At 47.0% G+C, this 25456-nt stretch overlaps 1 protein-coding gene across 3 annotated transcripts in view; it reads left to right on the top strand.

The window, feature by feature from the left end:
- Positions 1–25456, top strand: part of KIAA2012 (KIAA2012 ortholog) — a 287207-nt gene that overhangs the window by 42391 nt on the left and 219360 nt on the right. For all 3 annotated transcript variants that reach the window (XM_088460713.1, XM_088460714.1, XM_088460715.1), the window contains 3 exons: positions 1931–2092; positions 20636–20826; positions 22649–22811. In XM_088460713.1, the coding sequence (XP_088316839.1) occupies positions 1931–2092; positions 20636–20826; positions 22649–22811 (516 nt within the window). The remainder of the gene's footprint in view (positions 1–1930; positions 2093–20635; positions 20827–22648; positions 22812–25456) is intronic.

The raw sequence follows: 25456 nt of genomic DNA, 5'->3' as shown, positions 1-25456 counted from the left end.
GTCACTTTGGCTCTATGGGATGGCTACAGTATGGTATAATGATGCCTCACAATCACTTTGGCTCTATGGGATGGTTACAGTATGGTATAATGCTGCCTCACAATCACTTTGGCTCTATGGGATGGCTACAGTATGGTATAATGCTGCCTGACAATCACTTTGGCTCTATGGGATGGCTACAGTATAGTGTAATGCTGCCTCACAATCACTTTGGCTCTATGGGATGGCTACAGTGTGGTATAATGCTGCCTCACAATCACTTTGGCTCTATAGGATGGCTACAGTGTGGTATAATGCTGCCTCACAATCACTTTGGCTCTATGGGATGGCTACAGTATGGTATAATGCTGCCTGACAATCACTTTGGCTCTATGGGATGGCTACAGTATGGTATAATGCTGCCTCACAATCACTTTGGCTCTATGCGATGGCTACAGTATGGTATAATGCTGCCTCACAATCACTTTGGCTCTATGGGATGGCTACAGTATGGAATAATGCTGCCTCACAATCACTTTATCTCTATGGGATGGCTACAGTATGGAATAATGCTGCCTCACAATCACTTTGGCTCTAAGGGATGGCTACAGTATGGTATAATGCTGCCTCACAATCACTTTGGCTCTATAGGATGGCTACAGTATAGTGTAAGGCTGCCTCACAATCACTTTGGCTCTATGGGATGGCTACAGTATGGTAAAATGCTGCCTCACAATCACTTTGGCTCTATAGGATGGCTACAGTATGGTATAATGCTGCCTCACAATCACTTTGGCTCTATGGGGTGGCTACAGTATGGTATAATGCTGCCTCACAATCACTTTGGCTCTATGGGATGGCTACAGTATGGTATAATGCTGCCTCACAATCACTTTGGCTCTATGGGGTGGCTACAGTATGGTATAATGCTGCCTCACAATCACTTTGGCTCTATGGGATGGCTACAGTATGGTATAATGCTGCCTCACAATCACTTTGGCTCTATAGGATGGCTACAGTATGGTATAATGCTGCCTGACAATCACTTTGGCTCTATGGGATGGCTACAGTATGGTATAATGCTGTCTGACAATCACTTTGGCTCTATGGGATGGCTACAGCATGGTATAATGCTGCCTCACAATCACTTTGGCTCTATGGGATGGCTACAGTATGGTATAATGCTGCCTGACAATCACTTTGGCTCTATGGGATGGCTACAGTATGGTATAATGCTGCCTGACAATCACTTTGGCTCTATGGGGTGGCTACTCTATGGTATAATGCTGCCTCACAATCACTTTGGCTCTATGGGGTGGCTACAGTATGGTATTGGTCATCTTAACACCAGATAATGGAGTTTTTACAAGGCAGAACTGCATTAAAGAGATTAAATGGAAACACAAATGTAAGTATGACAGCCAAAGCTCTTAAAATGTATCCCATAACTAAACACATAGGGCCAAATGTAATAGGGTGAGAGTTTAGAAAATGTGAGAGTTTAGCAGTAAACTCTCACATTGGTTGAGTTTTATCTTCAAAATGGGAAAACATCTGAATGAGATTTTAAAGTGTGAGAGTTTTCTAAGTCTAAAAAACATGCAAGTTCGCTCTGTTACTGTGTTTTTGGACTCTATTACATTTACAAAGTTTAAAAAGTGTCAGAAACTCTCACTTTTCTAAACTCTCACCCTATTACATTTGGCCCATTGTTTTTGAAAGGTTTACACCACTTCTCAAACTTTCATTGTGTTGTAGACTTTGGTGGTTATTTGTAAATGAGAGCACCTGACTGGCAATGCTGGGGTCTTTCCCAAGTCCTGAGATGTTTGATGTTCTAGTTAGAATGTGGCCCAATACACGGACAATACACGGACAATACACGGACAATACACAGAGAAGAAAACTGCTCTGTGACCGATCATGATGGTTTTCCTTCTTTTCTTTTCAGGAAGCCTTAGAGATTCTGTGCAACTTCAGCAGCTCACAACCAGTGCACGGGACGGCGGTGCAAGGCACCCAGACTTGTCCAATAGTCCCCAGAAATATCATCATCTGCCTGTTTTTAGCTCCCTCCCTCAATGGACTAATACTGATGTATTCAGCAGTACAGGTATTTGGGTATTTCCTAACTTACACCCTGCTAGCTGTGGTGCATTGCCTGGCATTTGTTCTTTCCTCTACTATGTCTCTTACTCTCCTCTCCATGGGTCTCTGTCATCATTGGCACGTTCTGTGGACGTTAGTCTGGCGCGCATACACACGCCAAAGCAATTACATTTTTTTTTCCATTCCTCAAGAGAAATGTAGTATGTCATAACATACAGATACACAAACCCTATGTCATACTATACAGACACTCCTTCCCTATATCATACTATACAGACACTCCTTCTCTATATCATACTATACAGTATATCATACTATACAGACACTCCTCTATATCATACTATACAGTATATCATACTGTACAGACACTCCTTCCCTATGTCATACTATACAGACACTCCTTCCCTATATCATACTATACAGACAATCCTTCCCTATATCATACTTAACAGACAATCCTTCCCTAAGTCATAATATATGTCATACTATACAGACACACCTTCCCTATATCATACTATACAGACACTCCTTATCTATATCATACTATACAGTATATCATACTATACAGACACACCTTCTCTATATCATACTATACAGACACTCCTTCTCTATATCATACTATACAGTATATCATACTATACAGACACACCTTCTCTATATCAAACTATACAGACACTCCTTCTCTATATCATACTATACAGTATATCATACTATACAGTATATCATACTATACAGACACTCCTTCTCTATATCATACTATACAGTATATCATACTGTACAGACACACCTTCCCTATGTCATACTATACAGACCCTCCTTCCCTATATTATACTATACAGACAATCCTTCCCTATATCATACTATACAGACAATCCTTCCCTAAGTCATAATATATGTCATACTATACAGACACACCTTCCCTATATCATACTATACAGACACTCCTTCTCTATATCATACTATACAGTATATCATACTATACAGACACTCCTTCCCTATGTCATACTATACAGACCCTCCTTCCCTATATTATACTATACAGACAATCCTTCCCTATATCATACTATACAGACAATCCTTCCCTGAGTCATAATATATGTCATACTATACAGACACACCTTCCCTATATCATACTATACAGACACTCCTTCTCTATATCATACTATACAGTATATCATACTATACAGACACACCTTCTCTATATCATACTATACAGACACTCCTTCTCTATATCATACTATACAGACACTCCTTCCCTAAGTCATAATATATGTCATACTATACAGACACACCTTCTCTATATCATACTATACAGACACTCCTTCTCTATATCATACTATACAGTATATCATACTATACAGACACACCTTCTCTATATCATACTATACAGACACTCCTTCTCTATATCATACTATACAGAATATCATACTATACAGTATATCATACTATACAGACACTCCTTCTCTATATCATACTATACAGTATATCATACTGTACAGACACACCTTCCCTATGTCATACTATACAGACCCTCCTTCCCTATATTATACTATACAGACAATCCTTCCCTATATCATACTATACAGACAATCCTTCCCTAAGTCATAATATATGTCATACTATACAGACACACCTTCCCTATATCATACTATACAGACACTCCTTCTCTATATCATACTATACAGTATATCATACTATACAGACACACCTTCTCTATATCATACTATACAGACACTCCTTCTCTATATCATACTATACAGTATATCATACTATACAGACACTCCTTCTCTATATCATACTATACAGACAATCCTTCCCTAAGTCATAATATATGTCATACTATACAGTATATCATACTATACAGACACACCTTCCCTATATCATACTATACAGACACTCCTTCTCTATATCATACTATACAGTATATCATACTATACAGACACTCCTTCTCTATATCATACTATACAGTATATCATGCTATACAGACACTCCTTCTCTATATCATACTATACAGATAATCCTTCCCTAAGTCATAATATATGTCATACTATACAGACACACCTTCCCTATATCATACTATACAGACACTCCTTCTCTATATCATACTATACAGACACTCCTTCCCTAAGTCATACTATACAGACACTCCTTCTCTATATCATACTATACAGTATTTCATACTGTACAGACACACCTTCCCTATGTCATACTATACAGACCCTCCTTCCCTATATCATACTATACAGACAATCCTTCCCTAAATCATAATATATGTCATACTATACAGACACACCTTGCCTATATCATACTATACAGACACTCCTTGCCTATATCATACTATACAGACAATCCTTCCCTAAGTCATAATATATGTCATACTATACAGACACACCTTCCCTATATCATACTATACAGACACTCCTTCTCTATATCATACTATACAGTATATCATTCTATACAGACACTCCTTCTCTATATCATACTATACAGTATATCATACTGTACAGACACACCTTCCCTATGTCATACTATACAGACCCTCCTTCCCTATATCATACTATACAGGCAATCCTTCCCTAAGTCATAATATACAGTATATCATACTGTATAGACACACCTTCCCTATATCATACTGTACAGACACTCCTTCCCTGTGTCATACTGTACAGACACTCCTTCCCTATATCATACTGTACAGACACTCCTTCCCTGTGTCATACTGTACAGACACTCCTTCCCTATATCATACTATACAGACAATCCTTCCCTAAGTCATAATATACAGTATATCATACTGTACAGACACACCTTCCCTATATCATACTGTACAGACACTCCTTCCCTATATCATACTGTACAGACACTCCTTCCCTGTGTCATACTGTACAGACACTCCTTCCCTATATCATACTATACAGACAATCCTTCCCTAAGTCATAATATACAGTATATCATACTGTACAGACACACCTTCCCTATATCATACTGTACAAACACTCCTTCCCTATATCATACTGTACAGACACTCCTTCCCTATATCATACTGTACAGACACTCCTTCCCTGTGTCATACTGTACAGACGCTCCTTCCCTGTGTAATACTGTACAGACGCTCCTTCCCTATATCATACTGTACAGGCACTCCTTCCCTATATCATACTGTACAGACACTCCTTCTCTGTGTCATACTGTACAGACACTCCTTCCCTATATCATACTGTACAGGCACTCCTTCCCTATATCATACTGTACAGACACTCCTTCCCTGTGTCATACTGTACAGACACTCCTTCCCTATATCATACTGTACAGACACTCCTTCCCTGTATCATACTGTACAGACACTCCTTCCCTGTATCATACTGTACAGACACTCCTTCCCTGTGTCATACCGTACAGACACTCCTTCCCTATATCATAATGTACAGACACTCCTTCCCTGTGTCATACTGTACAGACAATTCTTCCCTGTGTCATACCGTACAGACACTCCTTCCCTATATCATACTGTACAGACACTCCTTCCCTGTGTCATACCGTACAGACACTCCTTCCCTATATCATACTATACAGACAATCCTTCCCTAAGTCATAATATACAGTATATCATACTGTACAGACACACCTTCCCTATATCATACTATACAGACACTCCTTCCCTGTGTCATACTGTACAGACACTCCTTCCCTTTGTCATACTGTACAGACGCTCCTTCCCTATATCATACTGCACAGACACTCCTTCCCTATATCATACTGTACAGACACTCCTTCCCTGTGTCATACTGTACAGACACACCTTCCCTATATCATACTATACAGACACTCCTTCCCTGTGTCATACTGTACAGACACTCCTTCCCTATATCATACTGTACAGACACTCCTTCCCTGTGTCATACTGTACAGACACTCCTTCCCTATATCATACTATACAGACAATCCTTCCCTAAGTCATAATATACAGTATATCATACTGTACAGACACACCTTCCCTATATCATACTGTACAAACACTCCTTCCCTATATCATACTGTACAGACACTCCTTCCCTATATCATACTGTACAGACACTCCTTCCCTGTGTCATACTGTACAGACGCTCCTTCCCTGTGTAATACTGTACAGACGCTCCTTCCCTATATCATACTGTACAGGCACTCCTTCCCTATATCATACTGTACAGACACTCCTTCTCTGTGTCATACTGTACAGACACTCCTTCCCTATATCATACTGTACAGGCACTCCTTCCCTATATCATACTGTACAGACACTCCTTCCCTGTGTCATACTGTACAGACACTCCTTCCCTATATCATACTGTACAGACACTCCTTCCCTGTATCATACTGTACAGACACTCCTTCCCTGTATCATACTGTACAGACACTCCTTCCCTGTGTCATACCGTACAGACACTCCTTCCCTATATCATAATGTACAGACACTCCTTCCCTGTGTCATACTGTACAGACAATTCTTCCCTGTGTCATACCGTACAGACACTCCTTCCCTATATCATACTGTACAGACACTCCTTCCCTGTGTCATACCGTACAGACACTCCTTCCCTATATCATACTATACAGACAATCCTTCCCTAAGTCATAATATACAGTATATCATACTGTACAGACACACCTTCCCTATATCATACTATACAGACACTCCTTCCCTGTGTCATACTGTACAGACACTCCTTCCCTTTGTCATACTGTACAGACGCTCCTTCCCTATATCATACTGCACAGACACTCCTTCCCTATATCATACTGTACAGACACTCCTTCCCTGTGTCATACTGTACAGACACACCTTCCCTATATCATACTATACAGACACTCCTTCCCTGTGTCATACTGTACAGACACTCCTTCCCTTTGTCATACTGTAAATACACTCCTTCCCTGTGTCGTACCGTACAGACACTCCTTCCCTATATCATACTGTACAGACACTCCTTCCCTGTGTCATACTGTACAGACAATCCTTCCCTGTGTCATACCGTACAGACACTCCTTCCCTATATCATACCGTACAGACAATCCTTCCCTGTGTCATACCGTACAGACACTCCTTCCCTATATCATACTGTACAGACACTCCTTCCCTGTGTTATACTGTACAGACACACCTTCCCTATATCATACTATACAGACACTCCTTCCCTGTGTCATACTGTACAGACACTCCTTCCCTTTGTCATACTGTACATACACTCCTTCCCTGTGTCATACTATACAGACGCTCCTTCCCTGTGTCATACTGTACAGGCACACCTTCCCTGTGTCATACTGTACAGGCACACCTTCCCTGTGTCATACTGTACAGACACTCCTTCCCTATATCATACTGCACAGACAATCCTTCCCTGTGTCATACTGTACAGACGCTCCTTCCCTGTGTCATACTGTACAGACGCTCCTTCCCTATATCATACTGTACAGACACTGCTTCCCTGTGTCATACTGTACAGACACTCCTTCCCTATATCATACTGTACAGACACTCCTTCCCTGTATCATACTGTACAGACACTGCTTCCCTGTGTCATACTGTACAGACACTCCTTCCCTATAGCATACTGTACAGACACTCCTTCCCTGTGTCATACTGTACAGACACTCCTTCCCTATATCATACTGTACAGACACTCCTTCCCTGTATCATACTGTACAGACACTGCTTCCCTGTGTCATACCGTACAGACACTCCTTCCCTGTGTCATACCGTACAGACACTCCTTCCCTGTGTCATACCGTACAGACACTCCTTCCCTGTGTCATACCGTACAGACACTCCTTCCCTATATCATACTGTACAGACAATCCTTCCCTAAGTCATAATATACAGTATATCATACTGTACAGACACACCTTCCCTATATCATCCTATACAGACACTCCTTCCCTATGTTATACTGTACAGACACTCCTTCCCTTTGTCATACTGTACAGACACTCCTTCCCTGTGTCATACCGTACAGACACTCCTTCCCTATATCATACTGTACAGACACTCCTTCCCTATATCATACTATACAGACAATCCTTCCCTAAGTCATAATATACAGTATATCATACTGTACAGACACACCTTCCCTATATCATACTATACAGACACTCCTTCCCTGTGTCATACTGTACAGACACTCCTTCCCTTTGTCATACTGTACATACACTCCTTACCTTTGTCATACTGTACATACACTCCTTCCCTGTGTCATACTGTACAGACACTCCATCCCCGTGTCATACTGTACAGACACTCCTTCCCTATATCATACTGTACATACACTCTTTCCCTGTGTCATACTGTACAGACACTCCTTCCCCGTGTCATACTGTACAGACACACCTTCCCAATGTCATACTGTACAGACACACCTTCCTTATATCATACTATACAGACACTCCTTCCCTATATCACACTATACAGACACTCCTTCCCCGTGTCATACTGTACAGACACTCCTTCCCTGTGTCATACCGCACAGACACTCCTTCCCTGTGTCATACCGTACAGACACTCCTTCCCTGTGTCATACTATACAGACGCTCCTTCCCTGTGTCATACCATACAGACGCTCCTTCCCTGTGTCATACCGTACAGACGCTCCTTCCCTGTGTCATACCGTACAGACGCTCCTTCCCTGTGTCATACTGTACAGACGCTCCTTCCCTGTGTCATACTATACAGACGCTCCTTCCCTATATCATACTATACAGACACTTCTTCCCTGTGTCTTACCGTACAGACACTCCTTCCCCGTGTCATACTGTACAGACACTCCTTCCCCGTGTCATACTGTACAGACACTCCTTCCCCGTGTCATACTATACAAACACCTTCCAAGTGTGATAATACACAGACGCTCCTTCCCTGTGTCATACTGTACAGACACTGCTTCCCTGTGTCATACTATACAAACACCTTCCCTGTGTGATAATACACAGACATTCATTCTCAGGGGTGCTGCTAGGGGAGGCATTGGTGGGGCAAGTGCCCAGGTGATCGATGAGAGGGGAAGTTGCCCATAGCAACTAATCAGCTGTTATCTGTTATTTTATAGAATGTACTAGATTAATACTACTTTGAAGCTGATTAGTTGCTATGGACAACTTCTCCACTCTTTGCACTGTTTGATACATCTCCTCCAGTGTTACAGTAAAGAGGTCTGCAAGGTGCGCACTGAGGACATGTTTCCGGTGAAAACAAAGAGTTCAGGAGTGCAGCAACAGAGTGATATGAATGACACAATACACACACAGTTTAAGTTAATTAATTAAAATAATTTATTTGTACTTAGCTTTTCAATTAATCCTGATTATATTCAAATACAGCACAATCACATCCGGGGCCTCGCCCCTACATGGTACACCGGATAGGTACACCGTCCCAGCACTTGCTGCAGTCAGTCTGTACTCGGGAATTAAGGCCCTGATTCAGAGCCGGACGCTCACTCTGAATCAGGGCCATCCTTCTTCATTTTTAGAGCGGCCTTCTGGCCGCTCGTATAGCTGTGGGTGACCACCCACAGCTATAGCGAGCGGCCAGGAAGATGGTCGGGCTTGCGACAAGACCCTTGTGGTAGGGTCTCGTTGCCGCAAGCCCTGGAGTGCTTTCGGCACTATCAGAGCCGAGAGCACTCCCACTGACATCACTTGTGATGTCAGTGGGGCCGGCCCCAGATGGCCAGCCACGCCCCCGGCACGCCCTCCAAAGGGGGCGTGCTGTCACTCACCATCGACAGAACGCCCCCTTTGTTTCGAGACCCGGAGCAACGGCTTGCCCGTCGCTATCCGGGTCTCGCGCATGCACACGACGGAGCCGGCTGAGCCATCATCGACCCGCTTGTGAGCGCTCAGCATCTGAATCAGGCCCTAAGGCTCAAGACTTCCGTATTTCTACTTCAGGGTCCATAGGGGGTCCACAGGGCTGACCTTGGGGTATAGCTGGATCTGGATCCACGGGCACCACGCAGTTAAAGCTTTGCTGCTCCCAGGATGCACTTGGGTCCGTCCTCCTCTATACCCCGCCCCCGAGCCACAGGCACCTCAGTTTTAGTTGGTGCCAGGCCGGAGTCGGGTCACCCTGGGCAGTGGGGCTGCATAAGCAGACCCTAAGCTTTATTTTAATTTTTTTTTTAAAAGATTTTCTTCTTTATTTTTACTATCTTCAGAGCGGCAGCAATGGACTGTCCATCTGGACGTCCACGCTGCCGCTCCAACAGCCCCGCTGGCGCTGCGACGCCAGTACTGATCTGGGGATCGCAGCGGTACCCCGGAGTCAGTGTTAGCGTGGCTCCGGGACTTCCCAAGGACTGCTGCCGGATTCCACGGGGCCAGGTAAGCCGCGTGCAGCGCTTTGCGCTGCGCGCGGGGAACAAATGCAGTCTTTTAGCCGCCGGTCTCTGGGGACAGACCGGCGGCGCTAGTAGCGGCGGCGGGCTCCCCCACTCTGGTATACCCCGCGTGTCTGCTGGCCTCCAGGGTGTAAGTACCGGCGGGGAACCGGCGTCCCTGGGGTTTCATTACTAGCAGGGGAGGCAGCCTTCCCTGCTTGACCGGCTCCTCCCCTCAGCCCAGCGCGCCTTCTCTCATGTGTGCTGGCGTCGCTGGGCTGTAATCTCCTGGCCACTCCTCCTCAGAGCTCTCCGGCGGCCATCTTCCTCAGGCAGCATCGCAGAGCTCCCAGGCAGGCTTCCGGTGGACCAGTCCCCCTGCGTACCTCTCCCCTGATCAGGACGGTGTATGCAGCACTATAGCCCTCCCAGACACTGAATCTGGGAGGTTGATTGTAGCGGAAGGTGCAGTGAGTATAACTTCTCTGCATGGTATGTGACTATTGCTAGTGCTGCTGTCTGTGCTTATTTCTACTTACTGTCAGCTTATACCTGTCCCTTTCCTTCTCCTACGGCCCGCAGGTGCGTGGGGGAGGGGTGTTCTTTCTGTGTAACCTCACTTATATAAATCTACGTATTTGTGAGGTCCGTCACATACAGCGGTGTGCTCCTCAGTACCATATTGTGGGCTGTTTGTGTTGCATACTTGGGAGTGCGCAGGTGTTATACGCCTTACCTCGTTTCGGTGATACATTTTTTATTGCAAAAGTTTTGTGTCATGTCTGATGAGGAGAATGAGCGCTCCGTGGCTCCTGTGTTGTTTTCCTGCCGACGCTGTTCGGCAGGGGTTGACGTGGCAGATTTGTCTCAGGACGGTCTGTGCGGACGGTGCCAGCTGGTACCTGGTCCCTCTAAACCCCCGGTGGCACAGGATCCTCCGTGGGCGATGTTTACACAAGTGCTGGCGTCAATCGCGGACCGGCTGGCGGTCCCGACTGCGGTCCCTTCTATGGCGTTGCCCCAGCCTACAATCCCCCGTTCCCCGGGCGTGATGCGTCTGGTGCAGTCTCCTCCCGGGTCTCAGACTGTGGGTCCTTATGCAGGTTTGCCTGTATACGGGCAATCTCCCACGGTACCGCAGCAGTCGATGGTACCGTTTCAGGGGTATCCTCAAACGGTACCCCCTCCCTGGGTAGATGTCCTCTCCAGCTCTGTTCAGAGCCTGTCGGCTTCGTCATCGGCCTTTCAAACGGTTGCACAGTGATTTGCCACCAAGGGCGTCCAAGCGACCCGTTCCGGCTTCATTGGCGGCACAGTTTACGGACACGGACGTGTCTTCGGATGACGGGGAGATCCATGAAGACTCTGACTCGGATGCCGGGGCCCAGGAGGTGGAGGCTAAGTGCTTGGTTAGGGCGGTGCGGGCCATCCTTCATATAGAGGAGGATGCGCCGGCTCCCAGGTCGAAGCACCCTAATTTTAAGAAGGCCAAAGTAGCTTCGACGGTTTTTCCCCTGTCCGACCAGTTAACGGATCATATGGCAGGGGCCTGGCAGTTGCCCAGAAAGAGGTTCCAACCGCAGAAACGGTTGGCTTCAAACTATCCATTTCCTGAGGCTCATTGCAGGAAGTGGGAAGCTCCGCCTGCGTTACCCGCTTAATTAAAAGCGCTACGCTGCCTTTGCCGTCGATCTCCTCCCTGAAAGATCCCACGGACAGGAAAGTGGAGACTTGTTTAAAGTCTATCTACTCTCTCTCGGGGGCGGTGGCCCGTCTGTCCATGGCCATCTCTTGGGTGGCTAAGGCCATCGAGAGCTGGGCCAACGCTTTGGAGGATACCTTTCCGGAAGATGCTCCGGAGATCCAGAGAGCGTTGATAGGACAAATGAGGGATGCGGCTTCCTACATTGGGAAGCATCGTTAGATGCAAGCCTGCTGACCTCTCGGGTGTCAGCTGCAGCTGTGTCGGCGTGTCGGTCCTTGTGGTTGAGGTCTTGGAGAGCTGACGCAGACTCCAAAAAGGGACTGGAGGCCTTACCTTTTAATGGGGAGTTGCTTTTTGGTCCAGACTTGGACAAAATTGTGGATACGCTGGCTAAGTCTAAATCAGCCTTCCTCCCTTCGGCTTCTGCACCTACCAAGGTACGGAGCTCTGCCTTTCGGTCCTTTCGGGTTCAGGGCAAGGCCAAAGGTCAGTCCTTCCCGAGGCAGTCGGCAACCAAGGCCGCTTCTAAGCCCAAGAAGCAGGCCTGGAGTGCCAGGCGCCCTTCTTCCAAGCAGGAGGATAAACCTTCTGCCTGATGGGATGGGTCTCCTCCTCTGGTGGGAGGCCGACTTCTTCTATTTGCCCAGTGCTGGCACAATACCACAACGGATGCCTGGGTTCGAAAGTGGTCTCCCAGGGGTACGCCCTGTCTTTTCGGCACAGACCGCCCCACCAGTTTTTCTGCACGAGTCCTTCTCAGGATACGACCAAGACTTTACAGATTCAGGAAGCTATAGAGTCCTTGCTGAAAGCAGGGGTCATTGTTCCCGTTCCTCAATTACAACGAGGGACGGGGTACTATTCTTCTCTGTTTCTGGTGCAGAAACCCAATGGTTCTCATCGCCCTATCCTCAACTTGAAGTCTCTGAACAAATTCCTCAGAGTTCCCAAGTTCAGGATGGAAATGTTACGTTCCATCATTCTGGCGATGGAACCGGGGGATTACATGGTGTCCCTGGATATCCAGGACGCCTACCTCCATGTTCCGAAAGCACCTTCGCACCAGCGGTATCTGAGGTTCGCTATCCTTCAACATAATTTTCAGTTCTGGGCGCTACCCTTTGGTCTCTCCACGGCACCGAGGGTGTTCACGAAGATTATGGCAGTCATGGCCGCACATCTTCGGAACCAGAATGTACGGCTGCTGGACGTCCTCCTGTTGCTGGCGAGCTCTCCGGAGGTACTGCTTCAACATCTCCACCTGACGATCGCTTGCCTGCAAGCGCACGGGTGCCTGTTAAATTGGAAAAAGTCCTCCCTGATTCCATCACAGCGGATGGTTCATTTGGGAGCCCTGCTGGATTCTCGTCAACAATGGATTTTTCTGACTCCGGAGAAGGTCTCCTCCCTGCAGCTGCGGATACACAGTTGCCTGAGCAGTTGCCGCCTGTCAGTCCATTCGGCTATGAGAGTTCTGGGGTCCATGGTGTCGACTTTCGACATGGTGGAATTTGCCCAGTTCCATTCCCGGAATTCTATCGGAATGGAACGGGTTACCTCACCGGATCCGCTCTCAGATGCTGGTGTTGTCCCCGGAGGTTTGGCAATCTTTGCTTGGTGGCTTCAGACAGCGCATCTGGTTGAGGGGCGCCCCTTTTGGATCCCGGACTGGGTCCTGCTCATGACGGATGCCAGTCTCCGGGGTTGGGGGGCAGTGACCGGCTCATTATCGCTTCAGGGTCGTTGGTCCGCCGAAGAAGCACTTCTCCCCATCAACATCCTGGAACTGCGGGCAGTATACAGGGCCCTGCAGTCGCCCGGCCCTGCTCTTCACGGAAGGGCGGTTCAGGTGCAGTCCGACAACGCCACCACGGTGGCGTACATCAACCACCAAGGAGGAACTCGCAGTCGGGCAGCGATGTCGGAGGTGTCTCGCATTCTTGCTTGGGCGGAGTGTCACATTCCAGCGATCTCGGCAGTCTTCATTCCTGGAGTCCTCAATTGGGAGGCGGATTTCCTCAGCCGTCACAACATGCATCCCGGGAAATGGTCGCTTCACCCAGAGGTGTTTCAGCTACTCGTGGACAGGTGGGGGCTGCCGGAGCTGGACTTGATGGCCTCCCGTCACAATCACAAGTTGCCCGTTTATGGGTCAAGGACAAGAGACGCAGGCGCCTGTCTGGTAGACGCACTGTCGGTGAAATGGACGTTTCACCTGGCGTATCTGTTTCCTCCGATATCCCTGCATCCTCGGGTTCTGCGGAAATTCAAGCAGGACGGCGGCACGCTCGTGCTGGTAGCTCCGGCGTGTCCCAGACGTGCTTGGTACTCCGATCTGCGGTGCCTCTCCATCGACGCTCCGTACCTTCTCCCTCAGCGTTGGGACCTGTTGTCTCAAGGGCCCTGCCTTTACCCGGATCTGGGTCGGCTGTCTTTGATGGCGTGGCTCTTGAGACAGCCGTCTTGAGGTTTCTCCAGTTCGGTCATTGGTACCATGCTTAGGGCACGCAAGCCTGCTTCCGCACGGATTTACCACAGGGTGTGGCGCACTTATTTTCAGTGGTGTGAATCCAGAAACTATGATCCGCAGGTGTTCCAGGTTTCCAGAATCTTGGAGTTTCTTCAATCGGGTTTGGACCTCGGCTTACGTCTGGCCTCTCTGAAGGTTCATGTGTCTGCTTTGTCCGTGTGGTTTCAGCGACGGATTGCTACACTATCAGATGTTCACACCTTTTTCCAGGGTGTTCTCAGGATCCAGCCTCCCTTCGTGCCTCCGGTGTCTCCTTGGGACTTGGCGGTGGTGCTACGGGTCTTGCAGGGTCCTCCTTTTGAGCCTCTTGATTCGGTGGAACTCAAGTGGATGATGTTTAAGACCGTTTTTCTCCTGGCAATTGCTTCTGCCAGGAGGGTGTCAGAATTGGGGGCGCTTTCCTGTCGCCCCCCTTTTCTGATTTTTCACCAGGAGAGAGCGGTGCTCCGCACTCGTCCTGAGTTTTTGCCCAAAGTGGTCTCAAAGTTCCACATTAATCAGGAACTTGTTGTGCCAGCTTTTCAGTCACCTGATCTTTCAGCTGGTGAGGCTTCCTTAGATGTAGTCCGGGCATTTAGAATCTATGTGGACCGGACTGCTTCGGTTAGGAAGTCGGATTCATTGTTTGTCCTCTTCGGTTTTCACAAGAGGGGTTGGCCTGCCAACAAGCAAACGTTAGCCCGTTGGCTTCGTTCAGTTATTTGTGAGGCTTATGCACAGGAGGGTTTACCTGTGCCAGCCTCTGTTAAGGCTCATTCCACTCATTCTGTGGGTCCCTCTTGGGCTGCTAGACGTGGCGCCTCTGCTGTTCAGCTGTGTAAGGTGGCCACTTGGTCTTCAATTCAAACGTTTTTGAGGTTCTATGCGTTTGACACCTTCGCCTCTCAGGATGCATCCTTCGGGCGCCGGGTGCTCCTTTCAGCACAGGAGCATCCCCGCCCTTAGTTGAACTGCTTTGGGACATCCCCAAGGTCAACCCTGTGGACCCCCTATGGACCCAGAAGTAGAAAACAAGAGATATGGTAAGAACTTACCTTTGTTATCTCTGTTTCTACGAAGTCGATAGGGTCCACAGGGCGCCCGCCCTGACGCACCTGGCTTCATATGGGCTGTGTGGCTGGTCACCGGTTTTCCGTCTCCCATTTCTGTGAGTATGGTTTCTTGTGTGTTCCAGTCTTCCTTCTCTCTGTTTAGTCTCCTCCTCCGGCCTTGGCTGCTTACCAACTGAGGTGCCTGTGGCTCGGGGGCGGGGTATAGAGGAGGACGGACCCAAGTGCATCCTGGGAGCAGCAAAGCTTTAACTGCGTGGTGCCCGTGGATCCAGATCCAGCTATATATATGGACTTCGTAGAAACAGAGATAACAAAGGTAAGTTCTTACCATATCTCTTGTTTCCACACCTAATTATAGGGAGTAAATTTACTAAGATTCGAGATGACAATCTTGGGTGATTTAAGGGATGATTTTCATCTCACATATGTACTAAAGGTAAAGTCGGGTGAGATAGAGATTTCTCTCCTCTCACTCGTAAAATTCAGGGGAGATAGCAAACTCAAATCAACTCACCATCGAGCAAATCGGAAGAACTTTTCACCTGAAATATACATCTCTCAAATTTACCAAGAATCGGGATGACAAGCTCGGGTGAGATGACGGCAAACTCTCTGCCCAAATCACTTTTCTAACTCTCCACCTCCTGAGCCGCGAGTTAGCCTGAAACATACACAAATCATCGTGATATGTGTGTTTCTTGCTGTAAATGGTTAAAAACGGATTCATCTTTTATAAAAAAATGACGTAGGGTCCCACCCAAAAGCATAACCAGCCCCGGACTTGTCAGCCTGTCCTGGTACCTAAAATTATGGGGAACAAAACAAGTAGGGTTCCACCGTGATTTAGGTACCAGCACCAGGCTGCAGAGCCAGTCCTGGTTTTAATTATAGGGGGATAAAAAATGCGTAGGGGTCCCCCTATAATTAAAACCAGCACCGGACCCAAAACGACCGGGGTGTAATGCCACAGCCTGGAGACCCTATTACCGGGTCTCCCAGGCCAAAGCATTCTCACCCCAAGTCGCTCAGGCCAAGCCGGGGATCTCAGGGGAGGTGGGAACCCCCCCAAAAAATGGGTCCCCCCCCCTCTCCCGAAACTCTAGGCTTGGTCTTCCCAGCACCCCTGGGCTGTGGGTACGGGGGTAATATTGTGTTAAATCAAAGTAAACTATTATATTTTACAGTGGAACTACAGGTGCCAGCATGCCTGCCCGTTGGTACTTGTGGAACTACAAGTGCCAGCAGATGGCCAGCACCCGTACGTCCACTGTAAAATAAATAGTTAAATAAAGACAACACACACACACCTTAGATAGTACAAGTTTATTACACACATACAACAATCACATATACTTACCAGTACCAGCCGGTCTGTCCACTTCTCGAAGTAGAAATCCGTGTGGAATGAATTGCAAAAAAGATCGTATACTTCCCCCCCATCCTCGCGCTGATCTCCGCAGTATCCAGGGGGGTCCGATCCATATACTTACCATTAGCGGTATAGTACCATATACTAACTGGCTCCCGACTGATCAGTGAGAACTGTCAGGAGCCACCAGCCAATCAGCAGCTGCTCTACAGCTAGAGGCTGCTGATTGGCTCCGTCTCCTGCTCCTGACAGTTCCCACGTGGGCTGTTCAGTGAGTCAGGAGCCACCAGCCAATCAGCAGCTGCTCTACAGTTAGCGGCTGCTGATTGGCTCCGTCTCCTGCTCCTGACAGTTCCCTCGTGGGCTAGTCAGTGTGTCAGGAGCCGGAAGCCAATTAGCAGTCGCTAACTGTAGAGCAGCCGCTGATTGGCTCTGGCTCCTGACTCACTGAACAGCTAACGTGGGAACTGTCAGGAGCCGGAGCCAATCAGCAGCCGCACTACAGTTAGCGGCCGCTGATTGGCTGTCGGCTCCTGACAGTTCTTGCTGAACAGTCGGGAGCCGGTTAGCGGTGTATATGGTCAAACACAATACACCGCTAATGGTAAGTTTATGGATCGTGTACTCGGTTTGTTTTTTTGCCAAGTCCCCCCTGGATGCTGCGGAGACCAGCGCGAGGATGGAGGTAAGTATAGGAACTTTTTTTATAGTGCAGGTCCATGCACACGGATTTCTACATGGAAACATGTGGCAGCAGGTAAGTATATGTGAGTGAGGTATGTGTGTAATAAACTTTTACTGTATATGGTGTGTGTACTGTCTTTATTTAACTATTTATTTTACAGTAGGGGTACGGGTGCCGGCCGTCTGCTGGCACTTGTGATTCCACAAGTGCCAAAGGGCAGGCGTGCTGGCACCTGTAATTCCACTGTACAATACAATAGTTTACATCTATTTTACACTTTATTACCCCCGTACCCACAACCCAGGGGTGCGGGGAAGAGCCCTGGCTTCAGACCAGGCCTGGGGTTTCGGGAGAGGGGGGGTGCCTTTTTTGGGGGGTTCCCACCTCCCCAGAGATCCCCGGCTTGGCCAGAGTGACTTGGGGTGAGAATACTTTGGCCTGGGAGACCCAGTAATAGGGTCTCTGGGCTGTGGCTTTACACCCCAGTCGTTTTGGGTCCAGTGCTGGTTTTAATTATAGGGGGAACCCTATGCATTTTTTACCCCTATAATTAAAACCAGGACTGGCCCTGCAGCCTGGTGCTGGTTCCTTAATTACGGTGGAACCCTACTCATTTTGTACCCTGTAATTTTAGGTACCAGGACAGGCTGATAAGTCCAGGGCTGGTTAGGCATTTGGGGGGGGGGCCCACATAATTTTATTTAAAGAATTTAACCCGTTTTGTACAGGGCTAACACACAAGCAGCCTGCACAATTCTCACTGATATGTGCAGGCTGCTGGCTCAGGAGAGATTTGCAGAGAGAGAACACTGCAATCCCGGGCGAGTAATATCCTGCAAAACAAGATACTCGAGAAAGATATCTCGTTCTGCTTCACCATCGGCCAACTCGATTTGCCTCAAATCGCCTGTTGGTAAATTTGAGAGATAAAAGGGGATTAAGTCACCCGAGTATTGGCGAGTTCCAGCGAGATTAATCTCATTGAAAATCAGGACCATCTCGAATCTTAGTAAATTTACCCCTAGGGCTCTTAACAAAAACCGGATACGATATACTGTACCTTTATAAGGTCATACTATTAAAATCAATATTAACAATAGGGGGCGCCATTGCTTAAATATGGTTTTTGGCACAGTATTATAACAAGTAACATTGACACTTATATGTTCAAGGTGGCTCCCTGCTAAAAGCAGACAATATCACACAATCTCAGATGCAACTAGTCAAAATATGTAACAAAAGCACATTCCTTTGAGAATCCTATCAAACGGCAACTTCTAATAAAACGGTGAAATATTTGGTTAACATAGCTGAATATTAGTATCAAACAGCATCGCTCAATTAGTAGAAAAACATTCTAATAATATTAATACAATCACTAATATATACATTAAAATTACTATGGACAGTTTAACAACAAAATGTCGCAGCAGCCATTTTGTTTGTATGACCGGTCACAGGATGGCACTGCTGTGGTTCCTAGTGACGCTGTCCTGTAAGTCACTGTCGATGGTGCAGGATCTTCTTTCATTTTCTGATTTATTTTGTGTTATATTGATAAATCTCCCAGTGATACTAAAACAAGAAACATAGGATAAATATACAACCAACATTTGTTACATGTACATAAAGACGCTGTTTTTGTTTAGTGTATAATACAATAACCTAATTATGATTGTTGATAAATATGAAGTCTATAAAGTTTAGATTACTTTGAACAAAGGAGCTCAGACCCGCTCGCTAGATGCGTTACCTCGCTCCCAGCGTATGCAAATCCAACACACGCCCAGCAACACAGGCGATCGCACGGCAAGGCATTAGCACGCCCACTATGTCACTTTGTGTATGCCGACCGCCACCAGCCATTCATAAGACGCCCACTTGCGCACGTCATCTCCCGGAAGTGCATGAAACCATCGGTACATCGAGGACAATCTGATGCGATCGCAGCGCTTGAGGTAGACTATACCCTGCCGCAAGCACTGCGATCACTTCAGAGTGAAATTCAACCAGGTGACGTGTACCATGACGCTGCCTCTTTATTATGCATGCCTCTGAAACGGCCTCCACTCCCCCGTTTCCAGTGGCCTGCCCCTGTTACCACCCACAAACGGCCTCTCCTGTCACTCAGGACCTCATTCACAGGTGGTTGTTAGTTGCAAGCGGTCGCTCTGAATCAGGGCGGCCGCTTGCATCCTGAACGGCCGCCTCCTTGTTGATCGTTAAGCTGTGGGTAGCCACTCACAGCTTAACGACCGACCAGGTTGATGGTCGCGATGGTGATCACCATCGCGACCATCGGGGCTTACGACTAGACCCTAAGGTTGGGTCTGGGCACTCGTAAGCCCCTGGGAGCTTTCTGCTCTGATGGAGCAGGATGCTCCCCGGACATCACTGATGTCAGTGCGGCCGCCCACAAAACGGTAAGCATTCGTAAAGGAACGCCTCCGTTTTGGAAACCACCCACCTACCAAACGGGGGCAGCTGTCGATCAACATCGACAGCCGCCCCTTTGGTAACGAGCTCCGGAGCGTCAGAGTTTCTCTGTTGCTCCGGCGCTTGCGCTCGCGCAGTGCGGCCGCCGTGCGTGCACAGGCCAAACCATCGAGACGGTTACGAGCGCATCGGAACTCTCGACCGACTCTGAATGAGGTCCTCATTCTGCTGTGCTGTCTATGCTGAGCGAGCGAGCGCTTCCCGATCTCTCGCAGTGGTTCGCGCACGCCCATTGTGATGCAAGCTCAGATTGCAAATATCGGCCAGCTACGAGCGATCACATCCTAGCAAGCGGATCCGAATCAGCTCCTAGCTCCACTTTGTTTCTTCCCTCCTATCGGTCTGATGTTCTCCCTCATTAGGACGCTGCACCCCGGTAGCGGAGGAGACCGGGAATGACGAGGAGATGGGTTATGAGGATGTAGAAGTACTTGAAATATATGGGAAAAAGTCTGAAGCACCTCAACTAAACGCAGGGAGCCTCCGACAGTCCAGCTCAGAACGCACCTATAACGCTACGCAGAGAAGGAAGGAGCTATGTAACTCACATGTGGTAAATTACTCAGAAACTAACAGAAATAATCACATTTGTGAGACGTCTGCCGTCCCATGCGCATACGTAGACAACAAACCCAAAGAGAGCGCAGCGTTGGGGTATACGTGTGGCATAGTAAGGGCTGACTTTAGGCTCCTATAACCCAATATCCTTAGTAACTTAGTATTATTCAGTGATATTGCTGCTCATTGCCTTGTTCGTTTGTCTAGAATGAAGAACTGACATTTTCTTAATGATTGTATAACCAGAATGTAACCATTACGTATATCCCAGGCCGTCTGATACATATAGACACAGAGGAGCCATGTATACTGTCTCTGCCACCACACTCTAATTATTGCTGGGTATTGTGCAAGGAACACTCATTTTGCCTGTAACAATATTCATTGCTTAATCTATATACGCATTACTTTCACCATCGTCCTCGTTGTTCCTGTGTGTTCGGTCTGACTGGTACCTCGGTGCCTCAGACGCCCTTATACAGTCAGGTGCATAAATATTGGGACATTGACAGAATTGTCATATTTTGGCCTCTAGTCACCACCACAATGGCTTTGAAATGAAACAAACAAGATGTGATTTACCTGCAGACTTTCAGATTTAATTTGAGGGTAATTACATCCAAATCAGGTGAACGGTGTAGGAATTACAACAGTTTCTATATGTGCCTCCCACTTTTTAAGGGGCTAAAAGTAATGGGACAAACTAAACAATCCTAAATCTAACTTTCACTTTTTAATACTTTGCAGGCAATCACAGCCTGAAGTCTGGAACGCATAGACATCACCAGACGCTGGGTTTCATCCCTGGTGATGCTCTGCCAGGCCTCTACTGCAAATGTCTTCAGTTCCTGCTTGTTCTTGGGGCATTTTCCCTTCAGTTTTGTCTTCATCAAGTGAAATACATGCTCAATCAGATTCAGGTCAGGGGATTGACTTGGCCATTGCATAACATTCCACTTTTTACCCTTAAAAATCTATTTGGTTGCTTTTGCAGTATGCTTCGGGTCATTGTCCATCTGCACTGTGAAGGGCCGTCCAATGAGTTCTGAAGCATCTGACTGAATTTGAGCATATAATATTGCCCGAAACACTTCAGAGTGTTCTTGATTTGGCCAACTGTTGTGAAGGGGTTTTTCTTCACCAGGGAAATAATTCTTCTGTCATCCACCACAGTTGTTTTCCATGGTCTTCCGGGTCTTTTGGTGTTGCTGAGCTCTCCGGTGCATTATTTCTTTTTAAGAATGTTCCAAACAGTTGATTTGGCCACACCTAATGTTTTTGCTATCTCTCTGATGGGGTCGTTTAGATTTTTCAGCCTAATGATGGCTTCACTGATAGTGACATCTCTTTGGATCTCATATTGAGAGTCGACAGCAACTGATTCCAAATGCAAATATCACACCTAGAATCAACTCCAGACCTTTTACCTGCTTAATTGATAATGAAATAACGAGGGAATAGCCCACACCTGTCCATGAAATAGCTTTTGAGTTGATAGTCCCATTACTTTTGGCCCCTTAAAAAGTGGGAGGCACATATAGAAACCATTGTAATTCCTACACCGTTCACCTGATTTGGATGTAATTACCCTCAAATTAAATCTGAAAGTCTGCAGGTAAATCACATCTTGTTTGTTTCATTTCAAAGCCATTGTGGTGGTGAATAGAGGCCAAAATATGAATAGTCTGTCAATGTCCCAATATTTCTGCACCTGACTGTATATCTGTCTGGCGCACAGTACTCTGGCTGGGAGGCGCTATGTAAATAATACTTATTACTAGACTGTCAGGTTATTCCCCACATTTGGCTTTGACCAGGGAGCAGAACAGCAACGTGCCTCCGGCAGGACTGAGCGCTATGAGAGGCCTGCGGTCCCCGTGGAAGTCTCCTTGTGGCAGGATAACATGTCACCCCCTCACGGGAAGCCTCACACCACTTTCTATGGTGGCTCCTTTGCAGGACGATGGAAATACCCTCACGGTGAGTAAACCACTTATTATTTATAAGGTCAGAATGTTTTTCTTCCTCGGCTGTAGAAATGGGCTCATCTCACCTTTTAGGGTTTTTTGTTTAATGACAGAGTATTTCTATTTACCTCCTGGAGAATTAGGGACTGGTGCAGGTTCTCAGTAGCAGCGTATGGCTCCAGCCATCATAATGAAATAGCTGCAAGGCATCACAAGATGCGTTCAGCTTGGCCGCGGTACCATATGTGTCAGGTTTACGCCGTACACACACAGATACACAAACTCGGCTCATCATAAGTATGAGGACCGTTTCCTGACATTAGTTTTATTCACGAAAGCTGTATTTGCATCTAATTTCCGTGTACGAATGAAAGTGTCAAATCATTTGTTATTTTTTAAATTCGCTCACAGAATAATATTGTATAGGCGCGATCAATGAAGACAAGTCTACCGGCTGCGTAGGTGCGGATCACAGTCATCCTGTAAGACACGGTCGGCCCATTGTTGCGAACTGCGTATTAATCACCGTGTGCGTGCGCGGATCGGCCACTGCAATCGACCACGTGGACTTTTTGCAGAGTGATTGACAGGAATTGCCGTTTGTGGGTGGTGACCGGGGGGTGGTTGACCGAATGCGGGCGTGCCAGTGCGTTGGGACGGCGTTGCATGGGCATGCATAAATTAGCTACTGCGATACCAGACGCCCCCTGAGGCCGCACAGCGTGCGCTGAAGTTGGCAATTCCTCAGTGATGTCTGACCTGTGCGTATGGGTCCGATGTTACTCGATGTTACCGATTATTTCTGTTGCCAAAGTATACGGATGTGAGTAAGGGGAAGTGTGCGTCCTTATGTCAGGCTGCGATCGCAATGCGGATACAAACATTTACATATCACCGCTGATATTAGCAACTGCGCTGTGTGTGTATTAGCAGAGGGAGCTCCGTCGTGCGCATGCGCGAGACGCGACGAGCGAAGGACTTTCCTTCGCTCGGAGTGTCTCATCAAAAGAGGCGTGCTGTCGATGTTGACTGACAGCACGCCCCCAAGGGAACGCCTACCGTCAGAAGCCGGTCCCACTGACATCACTAGTGATGTCAGTGGGAGTGATTTTGGCTCTGATAGAGCCAAAATCACTCCGGGCTTGTGGTTGAGAAACCCAACCGCAGGCTGTTACTCGCAGTTCCGATGGTCGCAATGGTCAAGACCATCGCGACCATCATCCTGCACGCTCGTATATGCTGTGGATGGTGACCCACAGCTATGCGAGCGTCCAGGAGGACGCTCCATATTAATGGAGGTGGGCCCTGATTCAGAGCGAGCGCTCTGGTCAGAGCGTCCGGCTCTGAATCAGGGCCATAGTCTCCTCCTTACCTACGATGTATATGCTGGTAGTTACTGTACGAGCCCTAGGATTGTGTTATTGTGTATGTCTGTACTGAGCACTGGGATTGTGTTACTGTGTTATTGTGTATGTCTGTACTGAGCACTGGGATTGTGTTATTGTGTATGTGTGTACTGAGCACTGGGATTGTGTTATTGTGTATGTGTGTACTGAGCACTGGGATTGTGTTACTGTGTTATTGTGTATGTGTGTACTGAGCACTTGGATTGTGTTATTTTGTATGTCTGTACTGAGCACTGGGATTGTGTTATTGTGTATGTCTGTACTGAGCACTGGGATTGTGTTATTGTGTATGTGTGTACTGAGCACTGGGATTGTGTTATTGTGTATGTGTGTACTGAGCACTGGGATTGTGTTATTGTGTATGTCTGTACTGAGCACTGGGATTGTGTTATTGTGTATGTGTGTACTGAGCACTGGGATTGTGTTATTGTGTATGTGTGTACTGAGCACTGGGATTGTGTTATTGTGTATGTCTGTACTGAGCACTGGGATTGTGTTATTGTGTATGTCTGTACTGAGCACTGGGATTGTGTTATTGTGTATGTCTGTACTGAGCACTGGGATTGTGTTATTGTGTATGTCTGTACTGAGCACTGGGATTGTGTTACTGTGTTAGTGTGTATGTCTGTACTGAGCACTGGGATTGTGTTATTGTGTATGTCTGTACTGAGCACTGGGATTGTGTTATTGTGTATGTGTGTACTGAGCACTGGGATTGTGTTATTGTGTATGTCTGTACTGAGCACTGGGATTGTGTTATTGTGTATGTCTGTACTGAGCACTGGGATTGTGTTATTGTGTATGTGTGTACTGAGCACTGGGATTGTGTTATTGTGTATGTCTGTACTGAGCACTGGGATTGTGTTATTGTGTATGTCTGTACTGAGCACTGAGATTGTGTTATTGTGTATGTGTGTACTGAGCACTGGGATTGTGTTACTGTGTTAGTGTGTATGTCTGTACTGAGCACTGGGATTGTGTTACTGTGTTATTGTGTATGTCTGTACTGAGCACTGGGATTGTGTTACTGTGTTATTGTGTATGTCTGTACTGAGCACTGGGATTGTGTTATTGTGTATGTGTGTACTGAGCACTGGGATTGTGTTATTGTGTATGTGTGTACTGAGCACTGGGATTGTGTTATTTTGTATGTGTGTACTGAGCACTGGGATTGTGTTATTGTGTATGTGTGTACTGAGCACTGGGATTGTGTTATTGTGTATGTCTGTACTGAGCACTGGGATTGTGTTAT

The sequence above is a fragment of the Taudactylus pleione genome, unplaced genomic scaffold (assembly GCF_031769625.1).
Source record: "Taudactylus pleione unplaced genomic scaffold, aTauple2 ptg000976l, whole genome shotgun sequence".
Taxonomy (NCBI): Eukaryota; Metazoa; Chordata; class Amphibia; order Anura; family Myobatrachidae; genus Taudactylus; species Taudactylus pleione.
This window is presented reverse-complemented; position numbering and strand designations above follow the sequence as displayed.